This window comes from Stenella coeruleoalba, assembly GCF_951394435.1.
Source record: "Stenella coeruleoalba genome assembly, chromosome: 5".
NCBI classification, from domain to species: domain Eukaryota; kingdom Metazoa; phylum Chordata; class Mammalia; order Artiodactyla; family Delphinidae; genus Stenella; species Stenella coeruleoalba.
This window is the reverse complement of record NC_137150.1, coordinates 11,731,541-11,747,618: the sequence shown is the minus strand read 5'-3', so window position 1 is coordinate 11,747,618 and position 16,078 is coordinate 11,731,541. Positions and strand designations below refer to the sequence as shown.

At 37.8% G+C, this 16,078-nt stretch overlaps 1 protein-coding gene across 1 annotated transcript in view; it reads right to left on the bottom strand.

The window, feature by feature from the left end:
* Positions 1–1,958, bottom strand: part of LOC307186556 (collagen alpha-6(VI) chain) — a gene marked incomplete at its 5' end in the record, with an annotated part of 110,335 nt that extends 108,377 nt beyond the window's left edge. Inside the window, one exon of the mRNA XM_079921790.1 lies at positions 1,898–1,958. Coding sequence (XP_079777916.1) covers positions 1,898–1,958 — 61 coding nt within the window. The remainder of the gene's footprint in view (positions 1–1,897) is intronic.
* Between the last annotated feature and the right edge of the window lie 14,120 nt (positions 1,959–16,078).

Below are 16,078 nucleotides of genomic sequence, written 5' to 3'. Positions count from 1 at the left end.
GCCTTTCATTGTGATTTCCACTTAAGCAAAGCAACAAGTGATCTGATTAACTTATAAACATATTAGTTTTGTATTCAAAGTGTCAAATTGGTGAAGTTTAAAAAGAATCCTAAAAACCATAAATATGAGATTGCATTAATCTATCTTAAAGTTATTTACAATATTTTTTGATGAGTGGGCATTATAATTGGTAAATTTATTCTCACAAATGTAAAATGTGATAGAAACATGAGCATTCCTACCTTAAGCTAGGAATAGGATTATACTTTTAATTTCTATTAAGAATATAATTTTTATAGAGGTATACAATACTTTGCTGAGCTTTTAAGGCTTCATTTGATGCCAGATTCAATGCTAGGTATGTAAAATTATATTTTTATGTGATAGAGAGTTATTTGGTTCAAGCACAAAATATCATTTGCTCATGGTCTGTCTGCTGGTTTGAATTCAGAGCTCTTACAACTGTTCTATAAGCTCCATTTCTGGTCCAGGGAAGGGAGGGAAATATTTGTGTGTGTCTGGATGGTGTATGTTTAAGAAAATACAGTGTAATTGAACAAGCAATGTGAGTCCTGACTTTGTTATCAGCTAATTCTTCCAGCTCTGTCAAGCCATTCAATATACTTGGGCCTCAGTTTCCTCATATTTTAAATGAGTAGATTCAACTAGAAAATATCTAAGGTCTCTCCTCACTCTGAGTTTCTGATTATCTGAAAGAGTCACAAGATAAATTCTAATCAAATTAAAAGAACTTCAATCTTTTCTTGTCTACAACTGTGAGGAAATCAGCTTTGGCACCCCAGCATGTTACTTCATTCTCTTTAGAGCAGTCTGATCAAGGCATAGTGGATAAAATCATTCTTTCTTTTCTTCTAAACAACATGATTTCAACCAGTTTGAGATTGCTTTGATGATCATATAGCCAGCAGAATCTCAGGGGAAAAACTAATTGAGGGGATCAACATCTTCCTCCAAGAGAAGTCTGGAACCCCTCTGAGGACTGTCAGGTGAGTACTGCGTAGGATGGCTTGACTTGTGACCAAAAGTGACCTTTCTATTCATGGACAAATCCCCATATTTTGTATGGAGAAAAGAAATGTAGCCACTGGCACAGGAGGCATATTTAGGTTCTAACCAGGCCCATCACTGTATGTGAACCACAGAACAACTGGGGAAAAAGCACTGTCTTTCTTTAAAAAGCTTAATAATAGGCCTAGTGAGACATCAAAGGAAGATGTTTGCAGGGCAAAGTCTAATCTGTCTCTCCAGAAAACTTGCTTCCAAGGTCAGAGTCCTTGAGAAAACTGTAAAAGTCAATCTAGGTGGCCCTGGACATGAAGCGACCAGTATAAGAACTGATTATTTAGGAGGTGGTAGAGGCTGTGAAGGCTTGGCCAGTATTTTGACTTCAAGTCCACTGGACATAGATTGCTGACAGTGGATGGCTCTGGAGCTCTCTCTTCAGGGTAAAAGCACTTTCTTTACAATAATCAGACACTCAGTTTAAATTGGAGCAAAATCTGGATGCTTAACCAAGACAATTGTTTTGGCACAAACGAATTAGGAAGAGACATTTCAAATTTTCCAGGCCTGAACCTAATGTTAAAAGAGAATTTTCATGCAACCTCCCAGAAGACCTAGAAGTAGTTGAAACTGAGGACAAGAAAATAGTTCTCATATCTTCCTATTGTGAACAAGGAATAAGATCCAGAAACAAATGATCTTCAAAGGAACACAGGGTGACATCAAAAGTAACTGAGCTGCCACTCCCACCCTTACTATCATCAAAATCAAAACAAAGCAAAACAAAACACTTAACTTTTAAGCAAGTCAAACTCATATATTATTTTCCATAATGAAAATTAAGGAAAAGAATTATTTTCATTTTTTTCCTTACCAGAATGTTGGTTGACAGAAACATGGGAACAAATTATCATAAGGAGCAAAGTGAGCAGCATTTTCGTATTATAACCTGAAAAATCACCAACTTGAAATCTGAAAAGGCAAAAATATAAACATCTAAAATTGTTGTGGATATTATTTGGAAATCAAGACTCAAACACATATGAGCACACAAAATTATATAATAAATTGGGTGAAGACAAGGAATTTCTGAGGTTCCCTGACCTTTGGCTCTGTGAAGTGCCTTGGAGAAAAATGAACCGTCAACATTTACAGAATCACAAAAGCTTCTCCTGGTCCCCAGACCCTGTAGAAACATGAGTTTTTGATTGTCAATGGAAGCAGCCAGATGCATTCTAGTTCCACCAATATTATGTGTCCCTACTAATCAATTTTCCTATAGCCTCATGTCACCCTCTGTCCACTCATTGCCAAGACAATTCAGAGTTCACAGTTGGGACACAGTCTAAAAGCTGATTTGCAATTTTTCCAACATGAACATGTAGGTGTGTTTCATACTTGAGAAGTATTTCTAGATGTGGTCAAAATTCTCTTTTCTCCTTTTCCTACATGATTAGAAAGGTAACTATGTCCCTTTATTCTTAAATTTGAGAGAAGACATAAAGAAATAAGTAGTGACCCTCCATATTGCATACGATGTCTTGGTCCTCAGAATGATGCAATTGGTATCATTTTTTTCCAACAACCTAGAACCACATGAAGCAAAGTTTTCCAATTCTGGTTTGGCCTAAAGCATTTTCAGCCACCTTGAATTATTCGTTTCATGGGATAAAATAGGATATTGAAGATATTGACAATAAATATTTCAATTAAACAGATTGGGCTCATTCATTCACTCAATAAAAAATGAATTGATCCGTGTTAATAAACTAGTATTTCTGTTTCTTGCTTAATTCATACCCAAATGTGTATTTGATACAAATGACTGTCTCATTCCTTGTCAGGCAGGCTCCTATTGTTTAATATTTCACCCTTTCAGAAAAGGGACCTTTGCCATGAAAAATTCCATCCCCACTTCCTCATCTACTCCATCGTCCCTCTGACATTCTGGAATTTGGGACCCTGTTCTGTTCCTTCATAGGAAGACTAGATGATTTAAACTTTTCAGGCTGTGAGTCAATTTATCCATGCTATTTCAGAGGAAATCAGTAAGCTGGAAGGGGACTTTAAGAGGTTGTTTTTAGTTCAACCTTTCATTTTAGAGGAACTTTGGTCCCAAAGTGGATTGTCCAAAGTGAAAACTTGGACAATGTGTACAAATTTTCTACTAATGTGTATAACAATAATAACAAAGTCTACCATTTGGTCAGTCTTGACCATGTTCCGTGTCCTGTGCTAGCAGCTTTATACTTGTTCTCCTGTTGCATATCGATAGGAAACCTAGAAGCAGGTCATATTATTGTTCCTATTTTGCAGATAAGGAAACAGATTCATAAAGGGGAATGTGATTCAAGGCCACACAGATAAAATGGGCCACAGTTCAGACTACAGCCCACATCTATCCAATTTTAAAATCTGGACTCTCAAACTTAGTTCCTCTGCATCCCAAACTCAGTATTATTTTTAAAATTTATTTTATTGAAGTAGAGCTGATTTACAATGTTGTGTTAATTTCTGCTATAAAGCAAAGTGATTCAGTTATACATATATATTCTTTTTCTTATTCTTTTCCATTACGGTTTATTACAGGATATTGAATATATTTCCCTGTGCTATACAGTAGGACCTTGTTGTTTATCCATTCTATACATAATACCAAACTCAACATTATGAACACAAAAAGTGTCTCCAAGTTTTTTGGTTCTATGTCTCTTTTTCAAAGTATTAGGGGTTACTGGTACTTGTTTTCATGCCTTTTTATTTTCGCTTTTCAAACCAGTGCTTTACCCTCTTCACTTTTCTGTCTATATTATGAACTTTCTCAATGAGTGCTATCTTTAGGAGTTATGAGAGATAAGAGACTTTAGGTTACTCCATAGGATAAATGCCAAAGACTGGAAGAAAATAGTACTGAATGGAAGTTAAAACCTGGAGAGAAAAGTGAGGGTTACCTAAGGCCACAATAGTCTCAAACAGTATGCAGCATCCGGAAATTTCGCCATGCAGGTGGTCAATACTACTGATACATTAAGAGTTGAGTTCCTTGGGATAGCATTTTGTAAAACAATTTTCTTTTTTTAACATCTTTACTGGAGTATAATTGCTATACAATGGGGCATTAGTTTCTGCTCTATAACAAAGTGAATCAGCTATACATATACATACATCCTCATATCCCCTCCCTCTTGCGTCTCCCTCCCACCCTTCCTATCCCACCCCTCTAGTTGGTCAAAACGCACTGAGCTGATCTCCCTGTGCTATGCGGCTGCTTCCCACTAGCTATCTATTTTAAATACGGTAGTGTATATATGTCCATGCTGCTCTCTCACTTCGTCCCCGCTCCCTCTTCCCCCTCCCCGTGCCTCAAGTCCATCCTCTATGTCTGCGTCTTAATTCCTGTCCTACCTCTAGGTTCTTCAGAACTTTTTTTTTTTTTAGATTCCGTATATACGTGTTAGCGTACGGCATTTGTTTTGCGCTTTCTGACTTACTTCACTCTGTATGACAGTCTCTAGGTCCACCCACCTCACTACAAAAAACTCAATTTCGTTTCTTTTTATGGCTGAGTAATATTCCATTGTATATATGTGCCACATCTTCTTTTTCTTTTTAATAATACTTTCTGTATTTAATTACTTATCAAATCCTATGTAGTTCTCTTTTTAAACATCTTTATTGGAGTATAATTGCTTTAAAATAGTGTGTTAGTTTCTGCCTTATAACAAAGTGAATCAGCTATACATATACATATATACCCATATCTCCTCCCTCTTGCATCTCCCTCCCACCTTCCCTAACCCACCCCTCTAGGTGGTCACAAAGCACTGAGCTGATCTCCCTGTGCTATGCGGCTGCTTCCCACTAGCTATTTTATATTTGGTAGTGTATATATGTCCATGCCACTCTCTCAATTCGTCCCAGCTTACCCTTCCCCCTCCCCATGTCCTCAAGTCCATTCTCTACGTCTGCATCTTTATTCCTGTCTTGCCCCTATGTTCTTCAGAACCATTTTTTTTTTAGATTCCACATATTTGTGTTAGCATACGGTATTTGTTTTTCTCTTTCTGACTTACTTCACTCTGTATGACAGATTCTAGGTCCATCCACCTCACTACAAATAACTCAATTTTGTTTTTTATTATGGCTGAGTAGTATTCCATTGTATATATGTGCCACATCTTCCTTATCCATTCATCTGTTGATGGACACTTAGGTTGTTTCCATGTCCTGGCTATTGTAAATAGAGCTAAAATGAAAAATGTAGTACATGACTTTTTTTGAATTATGGTTTTCTTAGGGTATATGCCCAGTAGTGGGATTGCTGGGGCATATGGTAGTTATATTTTTAGTTTTTTGAGACACCTCCATAGTGTTCTCCATAGTGCCTGTATCAATTTACATTTTCACCAACAGTGCAAGAGGGTTCCCTTTTCTCCACACCCTCTCCAGCATTTATTGTTTGTAGATTTTTGGATAATGGCCATTTTGACCAGTGTGAGGTGATACCTCATTGTAGTTGTGATGTGCATTTCTCTAAAGATCAGTGATGTTCAGCATCCTTTCATGTGTTTGTTGGCAGTCTGTATATCTTCTTTGGAGAAATGTCTATTTAGGTCTTCTGCCCATTTTTGGATTTGGTTGCTTGTGTTTTTGATATTGAGCTACATGGAACTGCTTGTAAATTTTGGAGATTAATCCTTTGTTAGTTGCTTCATTTGCTAATATTTTTTTCCCATTCTGAGGGTTGCCTTTTCATCTTCTTTATGGTTTCCGTTGCTGTACAAAACGTTTTAAGTTTTATTATGTCCCATTTGTTTATATTTCCATTTCTCTAGGACGTGGGTCAAAAAGGATCTTTCTGTGATTTATGTGATGGAGTGTTCTGCCTATGTTTTCCTCTAAGAGTTTGATAGTGTCTGGCCTTACATTTAGGTCTTTAATCCATTTTGAGTTTATTTTTCTGTATGGTGTTAGAGAGTGTTCTAATTTCATTCTTTTACATGTAGCTGTCCAGTTTTCCCAGCACCACTTATTGAAGAGGTTGTCTTTTCTCCACTGTACATTCCTGCCTCCTTTATCAAAGATAAGGTGACCATATGTGTGTGGGTTTATCTCTGGGCTTTCTATCCTGTTCCATTGATCTATTTTTCTGTTTTTGTGCCAGTAACATACTGTCTTGATTACTGTAGCTTTGTAGTATAGTCTGAAGTCAGGGAGCCTGATTCCTCCAGCTCCATTTTTTGCTCTCAAGATTGCTTTGGCTATTTGGGGTCTTTTGTGTTTCCATACAAATTGTGAAATTTTTTACTCTAGTTCTGTGAAAAATGCTAGTGGTAGTTTGATAGGGATTGCATTGAATCTGTAGATTGCTTTGGGTAGTATATTCATTTTCACAATGTTGACAATCCAAGAACATGGTATATCTCTCCATCTGTTTCTATCATCTTTAATTTCTTTCATCAGTGTCTTATAGTTTTCTGCATAAAGGTCTTTTGACTCCTTAGGTAGTTTTATTCCTAAGCATTTTATTATTTTTGTTGTAATGGTAAATGGAAGTGTTTCCTTAGTTTCTCTTTCAGGTTTTTCATCATTAGTGTATAGGCATGCAAGAGATTTCTGTGCATTAATTTTGTATCCTGCTACTTTACCAAATTCATTGATTAGCTCTAGTAGTTTTCTGGTAGCATCTTTAGGATTCTCTATGTATAGTATCATGTCATCTGCAAACAGTGACAGGTTTACTTCTTCTATTCAAATTTGGATTTCTTTTATTTATTCTCTGATTTCTGTGGCTAAAACTTCCAAAAATATGTTGAGTAACAGTGGTAAGAGTGGGCAACCTTGTCTTGTTCCTGATCTTAATGGAAATGGTTTCAATTTCTCACCACTGAGAACGATGTTGGCTGTGGATTTGTCATATATGGTCTTTATTATGTTGAGGTAAGTTCCTGCTATGCCTACTTTCTGGAGGGTTTTTATCATAAATGGGCATTGAATTTTGTTAAAAGCTTTTTCTGCATCTATTGAGATGACCATATGGTTTTTCTCCTTCAGTTTGTTAATATGGTATATCACATTGATTTATTTGCATATATTGAAGAATCCTTGCATTCCTGGGATAAATCCCACTTGATCATTTTGTATGAATCTTTTAATGTGCTGTTGGATTCTGTTTGCTAGTATTTTGTTGAGGATTTTTGCATCTATGTTCAGCAGTGATATCGGCCTGTAGTTTTCTTTTTTTGTGGCATCTTTGTCTGGTTTTGGTATTAGGGTGATGGTGGCCTCATAGAATGAGTTTGGGAGTGTTCCTCCCTCTGCTATATTTTGGAAGAGTTTGAGAAGGATAGGTGTTAGCTTTTCTCTAAATGTTTGATAGTCTTCACCTGTGAAGCCATCTGGTCCTGGGCTTTTGTTTGTTGGAAGATTTTTAATCACAGTTTCAATTTCAGTGCTTGTTATTGGTCTGTTTATATTTTCTGTTTCTTCCTGGTTCAGTCTTAGAAGGCTGTGCTTTTTTAAGAATTTGTCCATTTTTTCCAGGTTGGCCATTTTATTGGCATATAGTTATATGCAGTTTCAGCTGTTACTTCTTTTTCATTTCTAATTCTATTGATTTGAGTGTTCTCCCTTTTATTCTGGATGAGTCTGGCTAATGGTTTATCAATTTTGTTTATCTTCTCAAAGAACAAGATTTTAGTTTTATTGGTCCTAGCTATTATTTCCTTCATTTCTTTTTCATTTACTTATTTCTGATCTGATCTTTATAATTTCTTTCCTTCTGCTAACTTTGTAAAACAATTTTCTTGAAGCCTTTAAATAGAATGCAAAATCTGGTGTGCTGTATGGCTATACAATGTGGAAGCCCAGTGGAAGGGGCCCTTGAAGTGCTTATGTGCCTTGTTTTGTGTGTGTGCCAAATCACACAAAGGACTAGTATGGAGAGAGGGGGCACTAAATCTCTTAGTTAATGCTGGGGAGGCTTTGGTTCATTTTTACCACATCAAAACATGGATGGATTGCCTACGGATTTACATACCAAAATTTTTAAAATATCTAAATATTTGAAATAAAAATTGTAAATACTCAGAGACATTAGGGGAGAATGAAGGAGATATATAAAGTAACAACATAAAACTTAAATTCATGGCACACCCCAACTTAATATAGCAACAGTCAGATTGATTGCTTCTTTTTATAGAAACACTCTCACTCTCAATGGTACAGATCTCTTTAATCAGAATTTTTAGTACTCCATTCATTCTGATTCAAGCAATCTGAGGCTAATACACTTTTCCCAGAAGTTATACGCTATAAAAAGCCTTTAAAAATATTTGCATCTCTTAGCATAATACCCTCAAGGTCCATCCATGTTGTTGCAAATGTCAAGATTTCATTATACTTTTATGGCTTAGTAATATTTCATTGTGTATATACATCTTGTTTATCCATTCTTCTATGGATGCAATAAGACAGAGAAAAACAAATACTGTCTGATTTCACTTATATGTGGAATCTAAAGAACAAAACAAATGAACAAACAAAACAAAATTGAAACAGACTCATAGGTACAGAGAGCAAACTGGTTATCGCCAGAGGGGACCTGGGGGATGGGGAATGGATGACACAGGTGAAGTAGATTAAGTGGTACAAACTTCCAGGGGTGTAATGTACACACACATAGGGTATATAGTCAATAATAGTGTAACAACTTTGGTACAGTGATGATCATTTCATAATGTATAAAAATATCAAATCACTATGTTGTACACCTGAAGCTAACATAATATTGTATGTTAATAATAATTCAATTAAAAAAAGAAAGCGAAAAATATCTGGATCTCTGTAAACTTTCCATCAAGAAGGAAGAATGTTTCTAATTTAAGCTACAGCTGCAAAAGCAATACAGCCACCCAATACTTGGCTTCAAACCCAGAATGTTTAGAACTTGTGCAACATCTCTCTTAAGGCTATTAACAACCAGGGGCTTCGGGGAGACCTCTGCCCCTATGAGCCAATTCATAATCTAGGACATGTCTTTGAAAAAATATTAAAAGCCCAGAAGGGATACAAAAAAGACCTCAGCAGAATTAAGATAAACACTATTTCTTTCCTTTAAAATGAGCATGCAGGAAACATCATTTCTAAGCACCGATTTTACCTTGCTTCAGAAACATGAATATTGTCAGCTTTTGTATTGTAAGAAGCAACACGGGATCTGTGCCACAAAGTTCAAGATAAATGGTTGTTTGCTTAGTAAACCCCTCATCTCTTTACTGTTTCCCTTCCTCCCTTCTCGGAAGTCAAAACGTAAAAAGAAAAATGTTCAAAGTGAGACTTCATTTCATATTGAAATGCTGCAGGATAAATCCTTGGCACACAATGGTAACAAATAAAGATTGGATCAATGATGGTGAGCAAAACAAAACAAATGAGCAAGCACTCGCCAGCCAAGCCAGTTTCATAATTTTACTGTTCATGTCACACTTTCCCCCAAATGCATTTTCTGGAACCACAAAAAGAGGCTGTATGGGGATCATATTTGAACAAGGTCATGCAGGTGACCTTGACACTGTAAAATGCACACTCTTCTGTGTTGAGGGGTGCTTGGCTCAGCAGGAAGAGCACAGGCTATACAGTCTCATGACCTGGTCTTCACGTGGTTCCTAAACTGTTGTGTGACTTTAGGTAACACCACTTCACATCTGTATGATTCTCATCTGAAGCACAAAGACTACATTCTCTCTAAATTCTAGCAGCTCCACACAGTTAACAGTTCTGTGATCTAACAAATAGTACTAGAAGGAAAAGAAAAAGAATAATTAAGCCAAGAGCACACTGAAATACTGAACTCACATTTTGAAACAACCCCCAGATAGAGTCCCTGCCGGTCCTTTGTGGGAGGGGCCCACACCAGCCACAGCAGGGGCCTGTCTTGACTATTGATCCTTTCCATGTCTGAAACTGCTGGAATCCTCCCAGACCCCATGACATAAACTTAAGAGAACTAAAATTCCAACAAGGCAAATCCACTAGGAACGAAGTGCCCAACTTAGAAATTAGAAAAAAATACAGAATAAATCTAAAAGTACTTTAGGGATACTGAAGTACTAAAACTTTGAGCAGAAATCAGTAAATTAAAAAACAAAGGTAAAATATTTTTGGGATCATTTGTATATTTCGTTATTAGACAAGTTTCTCTGAATGTGTAGAGCACCCAAAACCACAAGGAAGAGGTACAGCATTCTCTCCTGAGCGTGAAGCCAGCTCTAGGTGTTGCTTCTGCAACTGCCATTAGTCAGTGATAATCCTTCTTCTCTTCCTTTGGGAGAGTAAGAGGGAGAGAATGCTGTCTGAGTGGTTTTGAATGAGAAAACAAACAAACAAAAAACAAAGATAAAGAGGGAGGGATAAATTAGGAGTTGGGGATTAACATAAACACACTACTATATATAAAATAAACAACAAGCACCAACTGTATAGCACAGGGAACTCTACTCAATATCTTGAAATAACGTATAATGGGAAGGAATCTGAAAAAGAAATATATACATATCTGAATCACTTTGCTGTACACCTGAAAAAAATACAACATTGTAAATCAACTATACTTCAATTAAAAAAAGAAAGATAAAGAAAATTAAGTATTGAAAACATCAACCTCACAATAGACTTATCAAAAAAAAAAAAAGAGAGAGAAGACATAAGTTGGTAACTGTATAAAAGAAGACATAACTATACATAAGGCAAAGACTTTTTAAAAAATTGAAGCATTAGTTTAAAATATTCACAGGAAGAAAACCCCAGGACAAAATGGATTTATTGGCAAGTTCCACCAAAATTTTAAGGAACAGATCATCTGAATCTTTTACAAATTATTTCAGAGACTAGAAAAAGATGAATATTAGCCTTTTCATTTATATGGAGCCAGTAAAATCTTGATAGGCAAACCAGTTAAGGACTGTATGAGAAAAGGAAATTAAAGGCCCATTTTACTAATGAATATAAATACAAAAAAATTCTAAATAAAACATTAGCAACTCAACTCCTTTAGTGTATAAAAAAGATAATACACCATTATCAAGTTGGGTTTATCTCAGGTATGCAAGGATGTTTTAAAATTAGAAAATATATTTTTCCAAAGAAGAAATGCAGATGGCCACCAGGCATATGAAAGGATGCTCAACATTGCTAATCATCAAGGAAATGCAAATCAAAACTACAATGATATATCAACTCACACTTGTTTAGAACAGCTATCATCAAAGAGAACACAAATAACAAATATTGGTGAGGAAAAAATTGGTGTGGAGAAAAGGGAATCCTTGTACACTGTTAGTAGGAAGGTAAATTGGTTCAGCCACTATGGAAAACAATATGGAGGATTCTCAAAACACTATAAATAGAGCTAAAATATGACTCAGCAATTCCAGTCCTGGATATATATCCAAAAAGCAAAAACAAAAACCCCCAAAAAACACTAATTCAAAAAGATACACCCCAATGTTCATGGCAGAATTATTTACAATTGCCAAGACATGGAAGCAACCTAAGTGTCCATCAACAGATGAATGGATAAGGAAGATGTGGTGTATATGTACAATGGAATACTACTCAGCCATAAGAAAGAATGAAATTTTGCCATTTGTAGCAACATGGATGGACTTGGAGGGCATTATGATAAGTGAAATAAGTCAGACAGAGAAAGATAAGTACTGTATGATATCACTTGTATGTGGAATCTAAAAAATACAACAAACTAGTGAATATAACAAAAAAAGATGAAGACTCACAGAATAAACTAGTGGTTACCAGTGGTGGGGGGGCAATATATGGATGGGGGAGTGGGAGGCACAAGCTATTGGGTGTAAGACACGCTCAAGGATGTGTTATACAACACGGGAATAGAGTCAATATTTTGTAATGACTGTAAATGAAAGTAACTTTTAAAATTGTATAAAAAATACAGTACTGAGGGAAAATAAATTTAAAGATTTTAAAAAATGAATATGGTCAGAAAAATTAGAAAATACATAAATATTACCACATCAACACACTAAAAGAGATATACTATAAATATGAAAGGAAAACCATTCCATTAATCCATAATTAAAAAAAAGAATTAGCAAACTAGGAGTAGAAGGAAACTTAACTTGATAAAGGATATATTTTTTGAATCTGAAATATATACCATCCTAATAGGAAAATATTAGAAGTGCTCTTTAAAATGAAGAATCAGAAAGGTGGTCCTCTTTCACTCCAAGGTTCTTGAAAAATTAAAGCCACGAGGATAAAAAAAAGAATAACAAGATGGCGGAAGAGTAAGACGCCGAGATCACCTTCCTCCCCACAGATACACCAGAAATACATCTACACATGGAACAGCTCCTACAGAACACCTACTGAACGCTGGCAGAAGACCTCAGACCTCCCAAAAGGCAAGAATAAGCAGAGACAAAAGGATAGGGACGGGACCTGCACCAGTGGGAGGAAGCTGTGAAGGAGGAAAGGTTTCCACACACTAGGAAGCCCCTTCTCGGGCGGAGACTGTGGCTGGCGCAGGGGGAAAGCCTCGGAGCCGCGGCAGAGAGCACAGCAACAGGGGTGCGGAGGGCAAAGCAGAGAGATTCCCGCACAGAGGATCAGGGCCGACCAGCACTCACCAGCCCGAGAGGCTTGTCTCCTCACCCGCTGGGGCGAGCGGGGGTGGGAGCTGAGGCTCGGGCTTGGGTCAGAGCGCAGGGAGAGGACTGGGGTTGGTGGCGTGAACACAGCCTGCAGGGGGTTAGTGCACCACGGCTAGCTGGGAGGGAGTCCGGGAAAAGGTCTGGAGCTGCCGAAGAGGCAAGAGACTTTTTCTTCCCTCTTTGTTTCCTGGTGCGCAAGGAGAGGGGATTAAGAGCGCTGCTTAAAGGAGCTCCAGAGACGGGCGCGAGCAGCGGCTAACAGAGTGGACCCCAGAGACGGGCACGAGAAGCCTGTGTGCGAGACAGGTTACTATCCACACCCCCTTTCTGGGGAGCCTGTGCAGCCTGCCACGGCCAGGATCCCGGGATCCAGGTACAACTCCCCCGGGAGAACGCACGGTGCGCCTCAGGCTGCTGCAACGTCACGATGACCTCTCCCGCTGCAGCTCACCACGCACTCCGTGCCCCTCCCTTCCCCCAGCCTGAGTGAGCCAGAGCCCCCGAATCAGCGGCTCCTTTAACCCCGTCCTGTTGAGCGAAGAACAGACGCCTTCCGGCGACCTACATGCAGAGGCAGGGCCAAATCCAAAGCTGAGCCCCTGGGAGCTGTGAGAACAAAGAAGAGAAAGGGAAATCTCTCCCAGCAGCCTCAGAAGCAGCAGATGAAAGCTCCACAATCAACTTGAAGTACCCTGCATCTGTGGAATACATGAATAGACAACGAATCATCCCAAATTGAGGGGGTGGACTTTGAGAGCAAGATTTATGATTTTTTCCCCTTATCCTCTTTTTGTGAGTGTGTATGTGTATGCTTCTGTGTGGGATTTTGTCTGTATACCTTTGTGTCCACCATTTGTCCTAGGGTTCTATCCTTCCTTCCTTTTTTTTTTTTTAAATATTTTTTCCTTAATAATTATTTTTTATTTTAATAACTTTATTTTACTTTATCTTCTTTCTTTCTTTCTTTCTTTCTTTCTTTCTTTCTTTCTTTCTTTCTTTCTTTCTTTCTTTCTTTCTTTCCTTCCTTCCTCCCTCCCCCCCTCCCTCCCTCCCTCCCTCCCTTCCTTCCTTCCTTCCCTCCTTTAGACAACAAATCATCCCAAATTGAGGAGGTGGACTTTGAGAGCAACATTTATGATTTTTTTCCCCTTTTCCTCTTTTTGTGAGTGTGTATGTTTCTGTGTGAGATTATGTCTGTACAGCTTTGCTTCCACCATTTCTCCTAGCGTTCTATCCGTCCATTTTTTGTGTTTTTTTTTCTTAATAATTTTTTTTATTTTAATAATTTTATTATATTTTATCTTACTTTATTTTACTTTATCTTCTTTCTTACTTTTTCCCTTCCTTCCCTCCTTCCTTCCTTGCTTCCTCCCTCCCTCCCTCCTTCCCTCTCTTCCTCCTTTCTTTCTTATGACTTCTACTAATTCTTTCTTTCTATTTTTTTCTCCCTTTTATTCTGAGCCATGTGGATGAAAGGCTCTTGGTGCTGCAGCCAGGAGTCAGTGCTGTGCCTCTGACGTGGGAGAGCCAACTTCAGGACACTGGTCAACAAGAGACCTCCCATCTCCACATAATATCAAACGGCGAAAATCTCCCAGAGATCTCCATCTCAACACCAGCACCCAGCTTCACTCAACAAACAGCAAGCTACAGTGCTGGACATCCTATGCCAAACAACTAGCAAGACAGGAACACAACCCCACCCATTAGCAGAGAGGCTACCTAAAATCATAATAAGTCCAAAGACACCCCAAAACACACCACCAGATGTGGACCTTCCCACCAGAAAGACAAGATCCAGCCTCATCCACCAGAACACAGGCACTAGTCCCCTCCACCAGGAAGCCTACACAACCCACTGAACGAACCTTAGCCTCTGGGGACAGACACCAAAACAACGGGAACTATGAACCTGCAGCCTGCAAAAAGGAGACCCCAAACACAGTAAGATAAGCAAAATAAGAAGACAGAAAAACACACAGAAGATGAAGGAGCAAGGTAAAAATGCACCAGACCTAACAAATGAAGAGGATATAGGCAGTCTACCTGAAAAAAAATTCAAAATAATGATAGTAAGGATGATCCAAAATCTTGGAAATAGAATGGAGAAAATACAATAAACATTTAAAAAAGATCTAGAAGAAATAAGAGCAAACAAACAGTGATGAACAACACAATAAATGAAAATAAAAATTCTCTAGAAGGGATCGATAGCAGAATAACTGAGGCAGAAGAACGGATAAGTGACCTGGAAGAAAAGACAGTGGAAAAAACTACTGCAGAGCAGAATAAAGAAAAAAGAACTGAGGACAGTCTCAGAGACCTCTGGGACAACATTGAACACACCAACATTCGAATTATAGGGGTCTCAGAAGAAGAAGGGAAAAAGAAAGGGACTGAGAAAGTATTTGAAGAGATTATCGTTGAAAACTTCCCTAATATGGGAAAGGAAGTAGTTAACCAAGTCCAGGAAGCACAGAGAGTCCCATACAGGATAAATCCAAGGAGAAACATGCCAAGATACATATTAATCGAACTATCAAAAGTTAAATACAAAGAAAAAATATTAAAAGCAGCGAGGGAAAAACAACAAATAACATACAAGGGAATCCCCATAAGGGTAACAGCTGATTTTTCAGCAGAAACTCTTCAAACCAGAAGGGAGTGGCAGGATATATTTAAAGTGATGAAGGGGAAAAACCTACAACCAAGATTACTGTACCCAGCAAGGATCTTGGAGAAATTAAAAGCTTTACAGGCAAGGAAATGCTAAGAGAATTCAGCACCACCAAACCAGCTTTACAACAAATGCTAAAGGAACTTCTCTAGGCAGGAAATACAAGAGAAGGAAAAGACCTACAATAACAAACCCAAAACAATTAAGAAAATGGGAATAGGGACATACATATCGATAATTACTTAAAATGTAAATGGATTAAATGATCCAACCAAAAGACATAGACTGGCTGAATGGATACAAAAACAAAACCCGTATATATGCTGTCTATAGGAGACCACTTCAGACCTAGCGACACATACAGACGCAAAGTGAGGGGATGGAAAAAGGCCTTCCATGCAAATGGAAATCAAAAGAAAGCTGGAGTAGCAATTCTCATATCAGACAAAATAGATTTTAAAACAAAGACTATTACAAGAGACAAAGAAGGACATTACCTAATGATCAAGGGATCAATCCAAAAAGAAGATCTAACAATTGTAAATATCTATGCACCCAACATAGGAGCAACTCAATACATAAGGCAAACACTAACAGCCATAAAAGGGGAAACCAACAGTAACACAGTCATAGTAGGGGACTTTAACACCCCACTTTCACCAATGGACAGATCATCCAAAATGAAAATAAA